General features: G+C 37.9%; 1 protein-coding gene across 1 annotated transcript in view; it reads right to left on the reverse strand.

Annotated features, from left to right (window-relative positions):
* farsa (phenylalanyl-tRNA synthetase subunit alpha) overlaps nt 1–15,817 on the reverse strand; it is a 60,876-nt gene that overhangs the window by 19,873 nt on the left and 25,186 nt on the right. Inside the window, exons 8-9 of the mRNA XM_073068964.1 lie at nt 8,714–8,798; nt 5,868–5,967 (exon numbers count right to left, since the gene is read on the reverse strand). Of these exons, the coding sequence (XP_072925065.1) occupies nt 5,868–5,967; nt 8,714–8,798 (185 nt within the window). The remainder of the gene's footprint in view (nt 1–5,867; nt 5,968–8,713; nt 8,799–15,817) is intronic.

The raw sequence follows: 15,817 nt of genomic DNA on the forward strand, positions 1-15,817 counted from the left end.
AATGGTGGAGGAGTCTAAGACCAGAGGACACAGCCTCAGAGCAGAGGGACGTCCATTTAGGACAGAGATGAGGAGAGGAGAAATTTCTTTTGCCAGAGCGTGGTGAATCTGTGGAATTTGTTGCCACAAATGGCTGTGGAGGCCAAGTCATTTGGGTACATTTAAATTGGAGGTCAAAAGATCACAAACAAGAGAAAATCTGCAAATGCCAGAAATCTGAGCAACACACACACAAAATGCTGGAGGAACTGAGCAGGCCAGGCAGCATCTAGGAAAAGAGTACAGTCGATGTTTTGGGCCGAAACCCTTTAGCAGAACTGAAGGGTTGAAAGATTCAACCTTTTGAGAGGTTGAAAGATTCTTGATTAGTCAGGGCATGAAGGGATGAAGGGAGAAGGCAGGAGATTGGGGCTGGGAGGGAAACTGATAAGCCTTGATGAAATACTGGAGCAGACTTGATGGGCTAAATGGCATAATTCTGCTCTTTTATTTTATTGTCTAAATGATGCAGCATACAGTTAGGTCATTTTGGAAGGCAGAGTAGCACAACTAGATTGCTTCAAGTCAGTGGACTGGGCTATGCTCAAGGAATCAACTGTGGATCTGAATGAATACACTATGGTTATCACTGACTTTATTAAAACAGTTGTAAACGAGCGTATTGCCACAAAATTATTCAGTCTACCCCTACCAGAAGCCCTGGATAAATGATGAGATCCACAACCTGAGGGCATGATCAGAGGCATTCATGTCTGGTGACCAAGAATGATCTCCAGAAAGCCATCACATGGAGCAAATTTGTAAGGAGATAGCAGATATTTGTAGTAAGCAGAGGGTTGTGATTGTGGGAGATTTTAATTTTCCACACATAGACTGGGAAACCCATACTGTAAAAGGGCTGGATGGTTTGGAGTTTGTAAAATGTGTATAGGATAGTTTTTTGCAGCAATACATAGAGGTACCAACTAGAGAAGGGGCAGTGTTGGGTCTCCTGTTAGGGAATGAGATAGGTCAGGTGACGGAGGTATGTGTTGGGAGCATTTCGGGTCCAGTGATCACAATGCCATTAGTTTCAATATAATTATGGAGAAGGATAGGACTGGACCCAGGGTTGAGATTTTTGATTGGAGAAAGGCTAACTTTCAGGAGGTTCAAAAGGATTTACAAGGAGTGGATTGGGACAATTTGTTTTATGGGAAGGATGTAATAGAGAAATGGAGGTCATTTAAAAGTGAAATTTTGAGGGTACAGAATCTTTATGTTCCTGTTAGGTTGAAAGGAAAGGTTAAAAGTTTGAGAGAGCCATGGTTTTCAAGGGATATTGGAAACTTGGTTTGGAAAAAGAGAGATATCTACAATAAATATAGGCTCGAGTAAATGAGGTGCTCGAGGAATATAAAGAATGTAAAAAGAATCTTAAGAAAGAAATTAGAAAACCTAAAAGATATGAGGTTGTTTTGGCAAGTAAGGTGAAAATAAATCCAAAGGGTTTCTACAGTTATATTAATAGCAAAAGTATAGTGAGGGATAAAATTGGTCCCTTAGAGAATCAGAGTGGACAGAGTGGAGCCAAAAGAGATGGGGGAGATTTTGAACAATTTCTTTTCTTCGGTATTCACTGAGAAGGATATTGAATTGTGTAAGGTAAGGGAAACAAGTAGGGAAGTTATGGAAACTATGATGATTAAAGAGGAGGAAGTACTAGCGCTTTTAGAGAATATAAAAGTGGATAAATCTCCAGATCCTGACAGGATATTCCCTAGGACCTTGAGGGAAATTAGTGTAGAAATAGCAGGGGCTCTGACAGAAATATTTCAAATGTCATTAGAATCCGGGATGGTGCCAGAGGACTGGCGTATTGCTCATGTTGTTCTGTTGCTTAAAAAGGGTTCTAAGAGTAAACCTAGCAATTATAGACCTGTCAGTTTGACGTCAGTGGTGGGTAAATTAATGGAAAGTATTCTTAGAGATGGTATATATAATTCTCTGGATAGACAGGGTCTGATTAGGAACAGTCAACATGGATTTGTGCATGGATGGTCATGTTTGACAAATCTTATTTAATTTTTTGAAGAGGTTACTAGGAAAGTTGACGAGGGTAAATCAGTGGATGTTGTCTATATGGACTTCATTAAGGCCTTTGACAAGGTTCAACACGGAATGTTAATTAAGAAGGTTCAATATTGAAGTAGTAAAATGGATTCAACAGTGGCTGGATGGGAGATGCCACAGAGTAGTGGTGGATAACTGTTTGTCAGGTTGGAGGCTGGTGACTAGTGGTGTGCCTCAGGGATCTGTACAGGGTCCAATGTTGTTTGTCATATACATTAATGATCTGGATGATGGGGTGGTAAATTGGATTAGTAAGTATGCAGATGATACTAAGGTAGGTGGTGTTGTGGATAATGAAGTAGGTTTTCAAAGCTTGCAGAGCGATTTAGGCCAGTTAGAAGAGTGGGCTGAATGATGGCAGATGGAGTTTAATGCTGATAAGTGTGAGGTGCTACATTTTGGTAGGAATAATCCAAATAGGACATACATGGTAAATGGTAGGGCATTGAAGAATGCAGTAGAATAGAGTGATCTAGGAATAATGGTGCATAGTTCCCTGAAGGTGGAATCTCATGTGAATAGGGTGATGAAGAAAGCTTTTGGTATGCTGGCCTTTATAAATCAGAGCATTGAGTAGAGGAGTTGGGATGTAATGTTAAAATTGTACAAGGCATTGGTGAGGCCAAATTTGGAGTATTGTGTACAGTTCTGGTCACCGAATTATAGGAAAGATGTCAACAAATTAGAGAGAGTACGGAGGAGATTTACTAGAGTGTTACCTGGGTTTCAGCACCTAAGTTACAGGGAAAGGTTGAACAAGTTAGGTCTTCATTCTTTGGAGCGTAGAAGGTTGAGGGGGGACTTGATAGAGGTATTTACAATTATGAGGGGGATAGATAAGAGTTGACGTGGATAGGCTTTTTCCATTGAGAGCAGGGGAGATTCAAACAAGAGGACATGAGTTGAAAGTTAGGGAGCAAAAGTTTAGGGGTAACACGAGGGGGAACTTCTTTAGAGAGTGGTAGCTGTGTGGAACGAGCTTCCAGTAGAAGTGGTGTAGAGGCAGGTTTGATATTGTAATTTAAAGTAAAATTGGATAGGTATATGGACAGGAAAGGAATGGACGGTTATGGGCTGAGTGCAGGTCAGTGGGACTAGGTGAGAGTAAGCGTTCAGCACGGACTTGAAGGGCCCAGATGACCTGTTTCCATGCTGTAATTGTTATACGGTTATATGGGTCAAATGGCAATTCTGGACAAAACTTGAATCAACAAAGAATGCTCAACAGTTGTGGCAGGGCTCTTATAAAGTTCTTATAAAGTTAAATCAAGTGACACAGGGCTTCGCTTCCAGATGAGCTCAATGCCTTCTATGCTCACTTTGACCATTATAACATGAAGGAACCATCATGAAATCCCACAGCCCCCAATGATCCTATGATTTGTCTCTGAAGCTGACATGTGAGCAGCCTTCAAAAGGGTGAACTCACGAAAAGCATCTGGCCTAGATGGGGTTTCTGGCTAAGTACTAAAAACCTATGCTGATCAACTAACTGGAGTGTTCACTGAAATCGTTACCTGTTTCAAGCAGGCTTCAATTATACTGGTGCTCAAGAAATATGTGGTAACCTGCATCAATGACTATTGTCCAGTAGCACTTACATCCACAATAATGAAGTGCTTTGAGAATTCAGTGATAAAACATATCAACTCCTCCCTGAGAAGGGACTTAGGTCCACTCAAATTTGCATATTGGAGCAACAGATCCATAGTAGATGCCATTTCATTGGCTCTTCACTCAACCTTGGAACATCTGGACAAGTATGCATGCATGAAGATGCTCTTTATTGACTACAGCTCAGCATTCTAATACCATCATTCCCTCAAAACTAATCAATAATCTTCAAAACCTTGGCCTCATTACCTCCTTGTGCAACTGGATCTTCGATTTCCTCATGTGCAGATCCTAGTCAGTTTGGACTGGCAACATTTCCTCCATGATCTCCATCAACGCAGGTGCATCAGTGCTGAGCTCCCAGTTCTATTCACTTTACACTTACAACTGCGTGGCTAAGCACAGCTCCAAAGCCATATTCAAGCTTGCTGATGATACCACTAGCATAGGCCAATTCAAAGTGATGATGAATCAGCAAACAGGAGGGAGATTGAAAATCTGGCTGAGTGGTGCCACAACAACAACCTCCTACTCAAAGTCAGCAAGACCAAGGAACTGATTACGGACTTGAGGAGGAGGAGGAAACCAGAGGTCTATGTGCCAGTCCTCATCGGAGAATAGAAGGTCAGCAACTTTAAATTTTTCAGTGTTATTATTTCAGAGGATTTGTCCTGGGCCCAGCACACAAGTGCAATTACAATGAAAGCAAAGAAGCACCTTGACTTCCTTAGAAGATTTGGCATAACATTAATAATTACTGACAATCTTCCATATATTGACTGCCTGCATCACAGCCTAGTATGAAAATACCAATGTCCTTGAATGGAAAATACTACAAAAAGTAGTGGATACAGCCAGTCCATCACAAGTAAAACTATCCCCACCAGTGAGCATATCAACCTGAAATGTTGTCTCAGGAAAGCAGCATTCATCATACAGGACCCTAACCATCCAGGACATGCTTTCTTCTCGCTGCTGTCATCATTAAGATTTTACAGGAGCCTCAGGACTCACACCACCAGGTTCAGAAAGACTTAGTGCTCCTCCATCATTAGGTACTTGAACCAAAGGAGTTACTCAATTTCACCTGCCCCATAACTGAAATGTTCCCATAACCTATGGACTCACTTTCAAGGGGTCTCCATCTCATGTCCTTGATATTTATTGCTTATTTATTACTTTCTTTTTGTTTTGGGAGTTTGTCTTTTGTGCACTGATTTAATGCCCAAGAGAGGTACAGACTCCTGATTCGATTATGATTATTATCCCAGTAAAGGATTTATTAACTATGCCCACAAGAAAATGAATCTGGTCACATACGTGTATTTTGATACATTTAATTTGAACTTTGATTAAAGAGATTCAGGCCTGTTGCAGGCAAATGGGATTACAGTAGTCAGCCATTGTGGCCAGTATGGATAAGATCAGTGATTAGGACCCACTTGTCCTTTTCTGTATGACTCTACCGTTAATACTTTGGAATGAGTACTGCTAAGATGAAGGCACACTGTGCTGTCTGTTCCTTTGATGGTTACAACCATACCTGGAAGTGATGTCTTCATGACCTACTTGTTTTAAGTAGTGGATAGCTGAAATACACAAGCCCATGGGCAACAGGGTAGCATAGCAGTTAGTGAAATGCTTTAGACCAGTCTGCCGTAAGATAGGAGCTCAATCCCCGCCACTGCCTGTAAGGAGTTTGTATGTTCTCCTCATGACCGTGTGGGATTCCTTCAAGTACACCAGTTTTCTCCCAACATTCAAAATGTACAGGTCAGGGTGAGTGAGTTTTGGGCTTGCGATGTTGATACTGGAAACATGGCCTGACTTGTGGGTTGCCAGTATAAACTTCACTAATTTGAGTTGATGCAAAATTACGCATTTCACTATATGTGCACATCACAAATAAAGCTAATTTTAATCTTTGTTCCTATATTTAATCACTAACCTATACTGAATTTACAGAAAGGCTCACCAATACTTTAACGTACAGAGAAGTGGAATGGGGAGAAAATACGAATCTTCATCCGAATTACTGCTGTAATTTGAGTTTAGTAGGAGGACTCACTCTGGGGAAGAGCAGCCACTCACCTGTGCCACTGAGATCTTTAGCAGCGGATAACAGGGCAAAACCATCTCACCTGTTGTGCAAGTTTGTACAGCATTCGTGCACTGACTGCTGTCGTGTGTGTCCGCAGAAGGTTCTTCTGTGCTTCTTCAATCTTCCAATCATATCTGTACCTGATTACACACAAACACTGAACATTGCCCATAGCACATTGATATAAAAGGTACAAGATTACATGTGACAGGAGTCTCAAGATGGCGCTTACGGAGTGAAGTGGTTTTAGGCTTCGCTCCAATCCTTTTACTTTTTTCTACCTACAAGCACCCCCTAATTGACCTGTTTATACCTATTCTAAAGGGGTTCAGACGTATGAAATCTTTTTCAACTGTTTGAATCATTTTCAACTCATTGAAATGTCTAAAGCAAAGAAATTGAAACAGATGAAAGAACCGTTAACTTTGGAAGCAACTGCGAAACTTATGGACGACAGACTTGAAAAACTGGAGAATAAATTAACCTCAAAGCTTTCTACGTTCGATGAAATTTTAAAGACACTTGACGCAAAACTTCAAACACTCACACTGGATTCACAACAACAAGAAGCAAGTATTTTAGTTCTTGAAGATGCCGCTCGTCAGAGAGATCGCATAATTGAAACTCTGCAACAACAGCAAGCTTCGACTTCTCAACTGCTGGATTGTTATAAATCTAAAATCACTGATCTTGAAAACCGCTCTCAAAGACAAAATCTCCGGATAATTGGGCTTCCGGAAAATTTTGAGAACGGTGATCTTACTGTATTTTTCTCCAAATTTTTAATGGATGTCTTCGGCTCAGAAGTACTGGATACCCCTCCAATAACCGACCGTGCACATCGCATTTCTCATTTTCAATCAGCTTCAGGTTTGAAACCACGACAAGTAATTCTCCGGATCCATTATCCTCATACCAAAGAACATTTGATTTGGGCTGCCCGGAAAAAGGGTATGATCAGCTTTCAAAATTTTAAATTCCGTTTTCTGGAAGACTATAGTCCCGAAGTTTTAAGGGCAAGAATGGCTTTTAATTCGGTTATGTCGGAAATTCATCAGGAAGGCTACAAGCAAGCGCTTGTTATTTCCAGCACAATTGAGAGTTACTCAAAGATGGGACTTATCGGCTGTTCAAATCTCCAGTGGATGCTCAAAGATTCCTTGAAGAATAATACTTTTTTTTTACTACGGGTTGACTAATGTAATAATTAGTTTATAAATTTGGATCTTTTATAAAATGATGATTTTTTTTACGTGATGGCTTACACGTATTTCTTACGTGTAAGAAGTCCGTTTTTGATTTATCCTGAGTTCGTTCTTTTTATATTATTATTCTGTTAGTTCTGAAAGTAACTCATTAGGGTTTTCTTTTAAGTTCATATACACTTTTTTATATTTTTAATGTTTAAATATTAAGTTTTTTTTAATAAAAAACTTTTCTAAGATGTCGTTTCTTTTCCCCCAAAGACCTTAGTGCTTGGATACGTCACATCCGTTTTGATGTGTCTGAATAAGTTTAAGGACTTTCTTTTAAAACACTAATACAATATTATCCATTTAAGATTACATGTGACAACTTCTCTAACTCATAACTCTTGCAAAAGTTCATCAATCACAATCTTCTTTCAATTCCCCAATTTCACTTATCGCAATCATCCCCAGAGCAATTCAAGTCATTGTCCAAATGAAAGGCTTCGTTAAATTGCATTTACCAGTGGCACTAAATCCAACTGCCAAGATACTATTATAACTTGCTAAATCTAACATACAAGTTGCACTTTTCTTTGCTACTATAGGTATGAGATACTCAAAGAGGAAATGCTGTAAACACATAGCTGTGGGATAACTGACATATCGTATCACTGCTCAGTTCTGTTGGATAGGAGATACTGGTGTTCTTGCAATGCAGAGGTTTGGATGTCAAGAATGAGTTTTATTCAACAACCATTTTATTAAATGTTATAAGAACAAAGAACAAAAAAAGAGAACAAAGAGGTCATGGTCGACTTCTACAAAACCTTGCTTCAACTAGTAAGATAACCACGTTCCAGTAGTAACAATTAACCTATAAAATAGCCAGATTTAAGTGGTGTGATACCTACTGCAGAAAAACTAAGAAGCTCCTATAGAATAAAAATGCAGCTATATCACAATTACTGGAAAATTCACTGAACAATTACACATATATAGCTGATATAAAAATACAAGTATACTAATTAAATGCCAAGAAAAATACAATTCTACACCCTAATCCAACAGTTCCAAACTTAAGCTGTTCCTCAAGCAAAAGACAACTATTTATAGATGCTAACAGAACTTCATTTTTCTCAAAATTGTCCACATCACCTTACAGGCACATTTCAGACAAGATCAATGTTGCAACATGGGAACTGCAGCAACCAATTTATGTCCAGTAAACCACTAAAAGAAAAAGGCCAATGAGCAGATATTCTGTATTCCCTGGCGTTAACTGATAATGTCCAAGCTCTTCAAATTATTGCACCAGTTTAAATAAGAATTTCCTTCATATCAACTGCACACCACACACCCCCCCCCACCACCACTAATTTATCGTTTCCTGTCAATCACCTTACATACACTTCTGTGCCTAACGGTACTTTATGTATATTCAATCAATCTATGTCTATAAGCTATTCTGTGTATTTACATTTATTGTGAATTTTATCTTATTGCTTTTTTGTAATACATCAGCTCTGCAGTAGCAATTATTTTGTTCTCCTTTATACTTGCGTACTGGAAATGATATTAAACATTCTTGAATCTTGAAATAAATAATAACACATGCTAAATAATTTGAGAAGTTGGAGACATGCAATATGATGGTACAGAAAACAATTCTCAAACTAAATAATTTGAACAGACTTACCCTTGGGATCCATACCCTCCCTCTGAGTGGACCTTCTTCACCCTTTCAAGATAATCTATTGGAAACTCCGTTGCAATGGCAGGTTCTGTGATCAGAAAGAGAAGAACGTAGTTGATAGCTAATAGGGAGTAGTCTCAAAAGATATTTGTTGATACTTTTTCTTATACAAAAACACTCGGACACAATCTAGTGACTCCTATCTAGATACAGTAATTATCTCAAGAGGTTGGTTTTGTCAAATCATATCTGTAAAGGAGACCTCAGAGAATGCAGGTGCTGGAATCTGGAACAACACACAATCTGCTGGAGGAACTCATCAACACAAGAAATTCTGCAGATGCTGGAAACCTTGAGCAATACATACAAAATGCAGGAGGAACTCAGTCAGGCAGTATCTATGGAAGGGAATAAAGAGTTGATATTTTAGGCTAAAACCCATCATCAGGACTAGAAAGGAAGGGGACAGAAACCAGAATAAGAAGGGGGGGGGGGGGGGGAAGGGAAGAATTACAAGCTGATAGGGGATAGGGAGGGAACAGGCAGAATTGATAAAGGGATGAAAAAGAATGAATCTGATAGGAGAAGACAGTGGACCATGTAAGAAATGGAAGGAGAGAAACCAGAGGGAAGTGATGGGCAGGTGAGGAAAAGAGAAGGGGTGAGAGGGGCAAGAGGTGAGAGAAGCTGGAGAAACTCAGCAGGTTGAGTGGCATACGTGGGGGGTGGGGGGAAGGAACTGTCAATATTCCAGGTCAGACACTGATGCAGAGTTTTGACCCAAACTTTTACCCCAGCAGATGTTTGTTGCATTACACACAAAAGGTAGAATGAAAAATACCTACATTTATCATGTACACTATTATATGTCTGACACTTCCCAAACTATCCAACGTGGTTCACTCAGCATTCATTGTTAAGTGAGTATAGAGCCATCTACAAGATTCTACAATGAACTAAATAACTACAATTATTTACACTTTAGTTGCAGGAATGTTAGTGCATGAATGGGGAGTCTAGGATTACAGAGACATCAGTCAGACTGAGAAAGAGTCAGATAGATATGCAACATAGAATAAAAACAGCAATTATAGCTGTATTTACCTAAGGCCTACTACAGTAACTCTGGTATGCCACCTGGCTGTGAAGTGCAGAAGATGGATATATATGGCAACACTTAAGATGACTCAACTATCATCACAGCTTCACAACACCCCCATTCCCCCTTGAATGTCTTATTACTTCTCACAATGTTTTGACTTTACAAGTGCAGACACAATGATCTACCCACAGACCAGCCAAGACTGCAGCTCTAAAGCGAAACAACATGCACCTGACTATTAGTTATATTTAGTTAATTTTATTTAGTGATACGGCATGAAATTGGCCCTTTCAGCCCTTTGAGCCATGCTGCCCCAGCAACCCCCAACAAACCCAAAACAGGACAATTTACATTGACATGTTAACCTACCTGGTACATCTTTGGACTGTGGGAGGAAACCAGAGCACCCAGGGAAAACCCATACATTCCACAGGGAGGATGTACACTCCTCACAGAATGGTACCGGAATTGAACGCTGAACTCCAGACACTCAAGCTGTAATAGCGTCACACAAACCACACCGCCACTATGATACACTTTTCAGCCCCATCCCATTGTCTGCCAGTCCATAGGTCCACTGGAAGCAGAGGACAGGATTGGAGGAGTGTCTGTGTGTGCATGTTTGGATGGGAGGAACTGGGCCTGTTTTGTTTTGTTGCTGTTGTTCCAGTGCTGCTGATGCTGCTGTTGTTATTTTTGTTACTTGTGTTTTTTGTTGAACATTGTGGGCATGCTATGTTGGAACCAGAATGGGTGGTGACATTTGCGAGCTGCCCCAACACATCCTTAGATTGTGTTAGTTGTTAACATAAACAATGCATTTCACTGTATGTTTCAATGTACATGTGATAAAGAAATGAATCTGACTCTATGTCAGCACGGATGTATGTAACACACTGAAGGTCAGATGCCAGTACATCTGATTCCCACTGTTGGATTTAACACTGAATCAAGGGATGGAACTCTGCTATGCCAAGCTGGGTGGCCAGAAACACCTTTAGCCAGTCTTTCACTTTTAAACCAGCTGCTACAATCTACTTAATCCAAGTGGGTTAGTGACCTGCAAACTAAGTGATTGTGTTTCATATTCTCAACTTTAATTGAGACTTCCGGTGGCTGTAATGGAGTAGGTTGCACTAACTACGTGCTCTGAAATTATTCGCTTACTTTGCTGTTTAAACCTATCTCGGTGAGAGCACCATGAGTAGAAAGCCGTCAAAAAGAGAGACTACTTTAGAGACTTTGACTGAAATGATTCAACAAATGTCAGAGAAACTCAAAAAATTGGATAAATTGGATGACTTGAAATCCAAGTTTGATTTGTTACAGAATTCCTTCAACCTGGTTAAATCTGAACTGAAAACGCTTAATTGGAAACTTGGAAGTATACAGCAGACTGTGAATGACCACGAAATTCGTATTAAGTTACACGAAGAATCTCTGCTGGTGTTGCAGAAGGATACTGAAGGTTTCAAGAGAATCTCTAAGGAACAACTTTAAAAATACGACACGTTACTAAAGAAACTTACAGATCTGGAGACCAGGAACCGAAGGTGCAATATAAGAATTCTTGGACTTTCTGAAAAACTGGAGGGTAATCAACCTATCGATTTTTGTGCTCAAATGCTGAAAGATTTATTCCCTGATATATTATCGGAATTACCAAAATTTGAGCACGTTCACTGAGTTATCCCTCCTAATTGGGACACTGCTAAACCTCGCTCTATTATCATTCGCTTTTATGACTATCAGATTAAAGAACAGATCCTTCGTGAATCAAGGAAGAAACGTATATTACAATTTCGTGATCAACAGTTTCAGATCGTTCAAGATTATCTACCGGAAGCTCTAAGAGCCAGACAGGCTCTTAAAGAGGTCATGTCTTATCTTTTTAAGCTTGGCTGTCGCCTTTCTCTCAGAGATCCGTGTAAACTCAAGGTTACTACTTCTGATAATAAGGTTTCTTGGTTTACGAAGCCTGAAGAAGCTAAGAAACTTTTACAAAGTCTCCATCCTTAAATTCAACTTTGAGTTGTTTTATGTTAAATGTTTTAATTTCAGGTGTTCAATCAAGTAATTGGCGTTTTGTTAATAACAAGGTTTCTTGGTTTTACGAAGTTTTAATCATTTGTTTGACTAAGTAACTGGCGCCTTGTTATCTCTCGAACTATGCAAAATATGCAGGCAGACTGCATCCATTTTCTCTTTTGCTGTTTTTTCGCAGCTGTTTTTAAACAATACGTTATATTCTCTCAGTGTTATGTAGGAATTTAACTAAACCGCTTCCCTTTTTAATTATCTTCTATTTGTTTCTTTACTTTTTTTTTGCACTCGCGAGTATATGTTGTTTTACTTATTGATTTTCCATATTTGATTTTCCTTATCTGTCTTTCCTTTTTTACCGAGACTAATACGGTACTTATATTTTCCCATGGTTTTTTTTATCGTAATTAACAAACTTATTTACTTTGATTTTTTTTTTGTGTGTATATATATATATATATATTTACAATCGTTTATTCAGCGCAGCTATACATATATATTTTCTGGAGCCACCGGAGTTTTGGGTTGGGAATGTTAGAATTAGTCTCCAGCCTCCCTTGGCTGATTTCTCTCTTTGGAGGGAGGGAGGGGGGAAATGGGTTCTTCCATAAAGCTGATTGGATGTTTTTACTGTTTTACTTATTCACTATCTACATGTCTGTGATTACCTTTTATACATTACTAAAGGATACTTGATGGATTCTTTTATTAATATACTCAGTTTTAATGTGAAAGGTCTAAATAACCGTGTTAAACGAAATAAGATTTTCTCTTATATCCAGAAACTTAAAACTCATATAATCTTTCTCCAAGAAACCTATATTCATAAAGATGATATTTCACGTTCTTTCAAAGGATGGAAGGGTATACATTTTCACTCACCCTCTCAATCTAGATCGAGAGGCGTCTCTATCCTGTTTGATCAGAATTTATCCTTTATTCAACATAATGTAATTTCTGATACAAATGGGCACTTTGTTATTGTTTCGGGTAGTCTTGGGAATAAACTAATCGTATTTGCGAATGTATACGCTCCAAATACAGATGACTCCTTGTTTTTTGAACGTCTTTTCTCTTTTCTGCCTGATTTGAATCGGTATTCCTTAGTGACAGGTGAAGATTTTAATTTTTGGCTTGACCCTATATTAGGCCGCTCTTCAAGTAAAACCCCTGTCACTAATAAATCAGTCTTACTTTTTAAATCTTTTTTATCTCAATGTGGTATTTTTGACGTGTGGCGTTTTTTACACCCCCAAGAAAAGGAATATTCATATTTCTCTCAGGTTCATCATATGTACTCTCGGATTGATTTTTTTTAATAGATAGAAACTTGCTTCCACTGGTACGATCCTGTAATTATAAGGAGATTGCTTTGTCTGATCATGCACCTGTGCTTCTGGCTTTCAGATTACCTGTTTACTCTGTACCAAACAGAAGTTGGCGTTTTAACTTATCATTGTTATCTGATAAAAATTTTCTGAAGTTTTTGGAAAACCATATTACTTTTTTCTTTAAAGAAAATTTTAAAGGAGATACTGCTGGTAATATAGTCTGGGATACTTTTAAAGCATATATTCGCGGAGATATTATCTCTTACTCTACCTATATAAAGAAAAAAGCTGACAAAGAAAGGTCTGACCTAGCAGCGGTATTAAAAGATCTTGATCGAAAGTATGCCCTATCTCTAGATCCAAGTATATATAATAAGCGTATTGAAATCCAATCCAAGTATAATCTTCTGCTGACTTACCCAATTGAACGACAGCTGTTGAGACATAAAACTCAATTTTACATTCATGGGGATAGAACTGGTAGTTTATTAGCCAATCGCTTAAAATCTTTTACAGTTAATCGTCAAATCACGGAAATTTTTAAAGATATTGGAACTAAGACATCCGACCATTCTGAAATTAACAACGTATTTAAAGACTTTTACCTTAAGTTGTATCAGTCTGACTCTTCTTCAGATGATACCTATATGAATGCTTTTTTTAGTAATATCAACATTCCTACATTGTCTGCTGATATTCTAACACAGTTAGATCAGCCTATTTCCAATGAAGAAGTGGCTGAGGCTATACGTGCTTTACATTCTGGTAAGACCCCAGGACCTGATGGCTTTCCTGGGGAGTTTTATAAAACTTTCACTATGTTACTTACACCTTATTTATCCTCTGTTTTATCAGAGTCCTTTAAATCAGGTAAACTCCCTCAATCTTTTTATGAAGCTTTTATTTCTCTTATCCTTAAAAAAAATAAAAACCCAGCTGAATGTTCTTCATACAGACCGATTTCTTTATTAAATGTTGATGCAAAAATTTTAGCCAAAATCTTAGCTTGAAGACTTGAAAATATTCTACCATCTATTATATCACATGACCAGACAGGATTTATTAAAAATCGTTACTCACATTTTAATATACGTCGGTTATTGAATGTGATATATTCACCATCCAAAAAAAAAATCACAGTGTATATTATCCTTAGATGCAGAAAAAGCCTTTGATAGGATTGAGTGGAATTATCTTTTTAAGACCTTAGAAAAGTTTAATCTTGGGCCTAATTTTACTTGTCTCCTACCGCTCAAGTTATTACTAACTCCCAAATTTCTAAGCCCTTTAAATTACAGCGGGGAACTAGACAAGGATGTCCTCTTAGTCCTTTACTTTTTGCTTTAGCTATAGAACCCTTAGCAATAGCACTTCGAGAAGCTAAGGACATTTCTGGTATACTAAGGGAAGGTATGTCTCATAACATTTCTTTATATGCTGATGATATTTTACTTTTTATCTCTTACACTGAAACTTCTTTACCTTTGGTTCTTTCTTTAGTCTCCCAGTTTAGTTCTTTTTCAGGATATAAGCTGAACCTACATAAAAGTGAGCTATTTCCTTTAAATGACCTAATGTCATCAAATGCCAAATTTCCGTTCAAAGTTGTTACAAGTCAATTTACATATTTAGGTGTAACAATTACTAAAAACTTCAAGAATTTATTCAAAGAAAACTTAAACCCCTTATTGAATTATGTGAAAAAGACGCTTTCTAAATGGTCCCCTCTTTCTTTATCCCTAATTGGCCGAATTAATTCGATTAAAATGAAGATTCTTCCTAAATTTTTATATCTTTTTCAGGCCTTACCTATTTTTATTCCTAAGACGTACTTTGATTCTTTAGATTCAATTTTAACCTCTTATATTTGGAATAATAAACAAGCTCGTTTAAGTAAACTTTACTTACAAAGAAATAAAGAGATGCGTGGACTAGTCCTACCCAATTTTAGGTTTTACTATCGGGCTGCCAATATAAGGAATATTACTTTCTGGTCCTATTATATTTATCGTAAAGATTGCCCATCATGGGTCTCCTTAGAAGTTAATTCTGTAAAAAATTCCTCTATTGTCTCTCTTCTTGGATCATACTCTTCTTTTTCAGCAAATAAAACAACAGATAATATAATTGTTAAGCAAACTTTAAGGATCTGGTCTCAATTTAGAAAATTTTTTGGTTTAGCGAATTTTTCATTATCATCTCCCATTCTCCTTAATTTTTTTTTATTCCTTCCATGACTGATAAAGTCTTTAAAGATTGGGATGAATTAGGTATTAAGTGTTTTTGGGACCTGTTTATCTCAGGATCTCTTGCTTTATTTGACCAATTGGCAAATAAATTTGCACTCCCAAAATCACATTTTTACAGATACCTTCAAATTAGAGATTTTCTACGTTTCCAATTAGCTACTTTTCCTATAGGTCCTGATAAAAATTTACTGGACGATCTTTTAAATTTAAAACCTTTTGTTAATGGTTCTATTACCGGTATCTATAACTTGTTGATTGATTCTAGACAAGACTTTTTAGACAAAATAAAAAAAGCTTGGGAGGATGACCTAAATTGTTAGATTTCTGATGATAGATGGAATAAAATTCTTAAATGGGTTAATAAATCATCTTTCTGTGCTCG

This window comes from Hemitrygon akajei, chromosome 16 (assembly GCF_048418815.1).
Source record: "Hemitrygon akajei chromosome 16, sHemAka1.3, whole genome shotgun sequence".
NCBI classification, from domain to species: Eukaryota; Metazoa; Chordata; class Chondrichthyes; order Myliobatiformes; family Dasyatidae; genus Hemitrygon; species Hemitrygon akajei.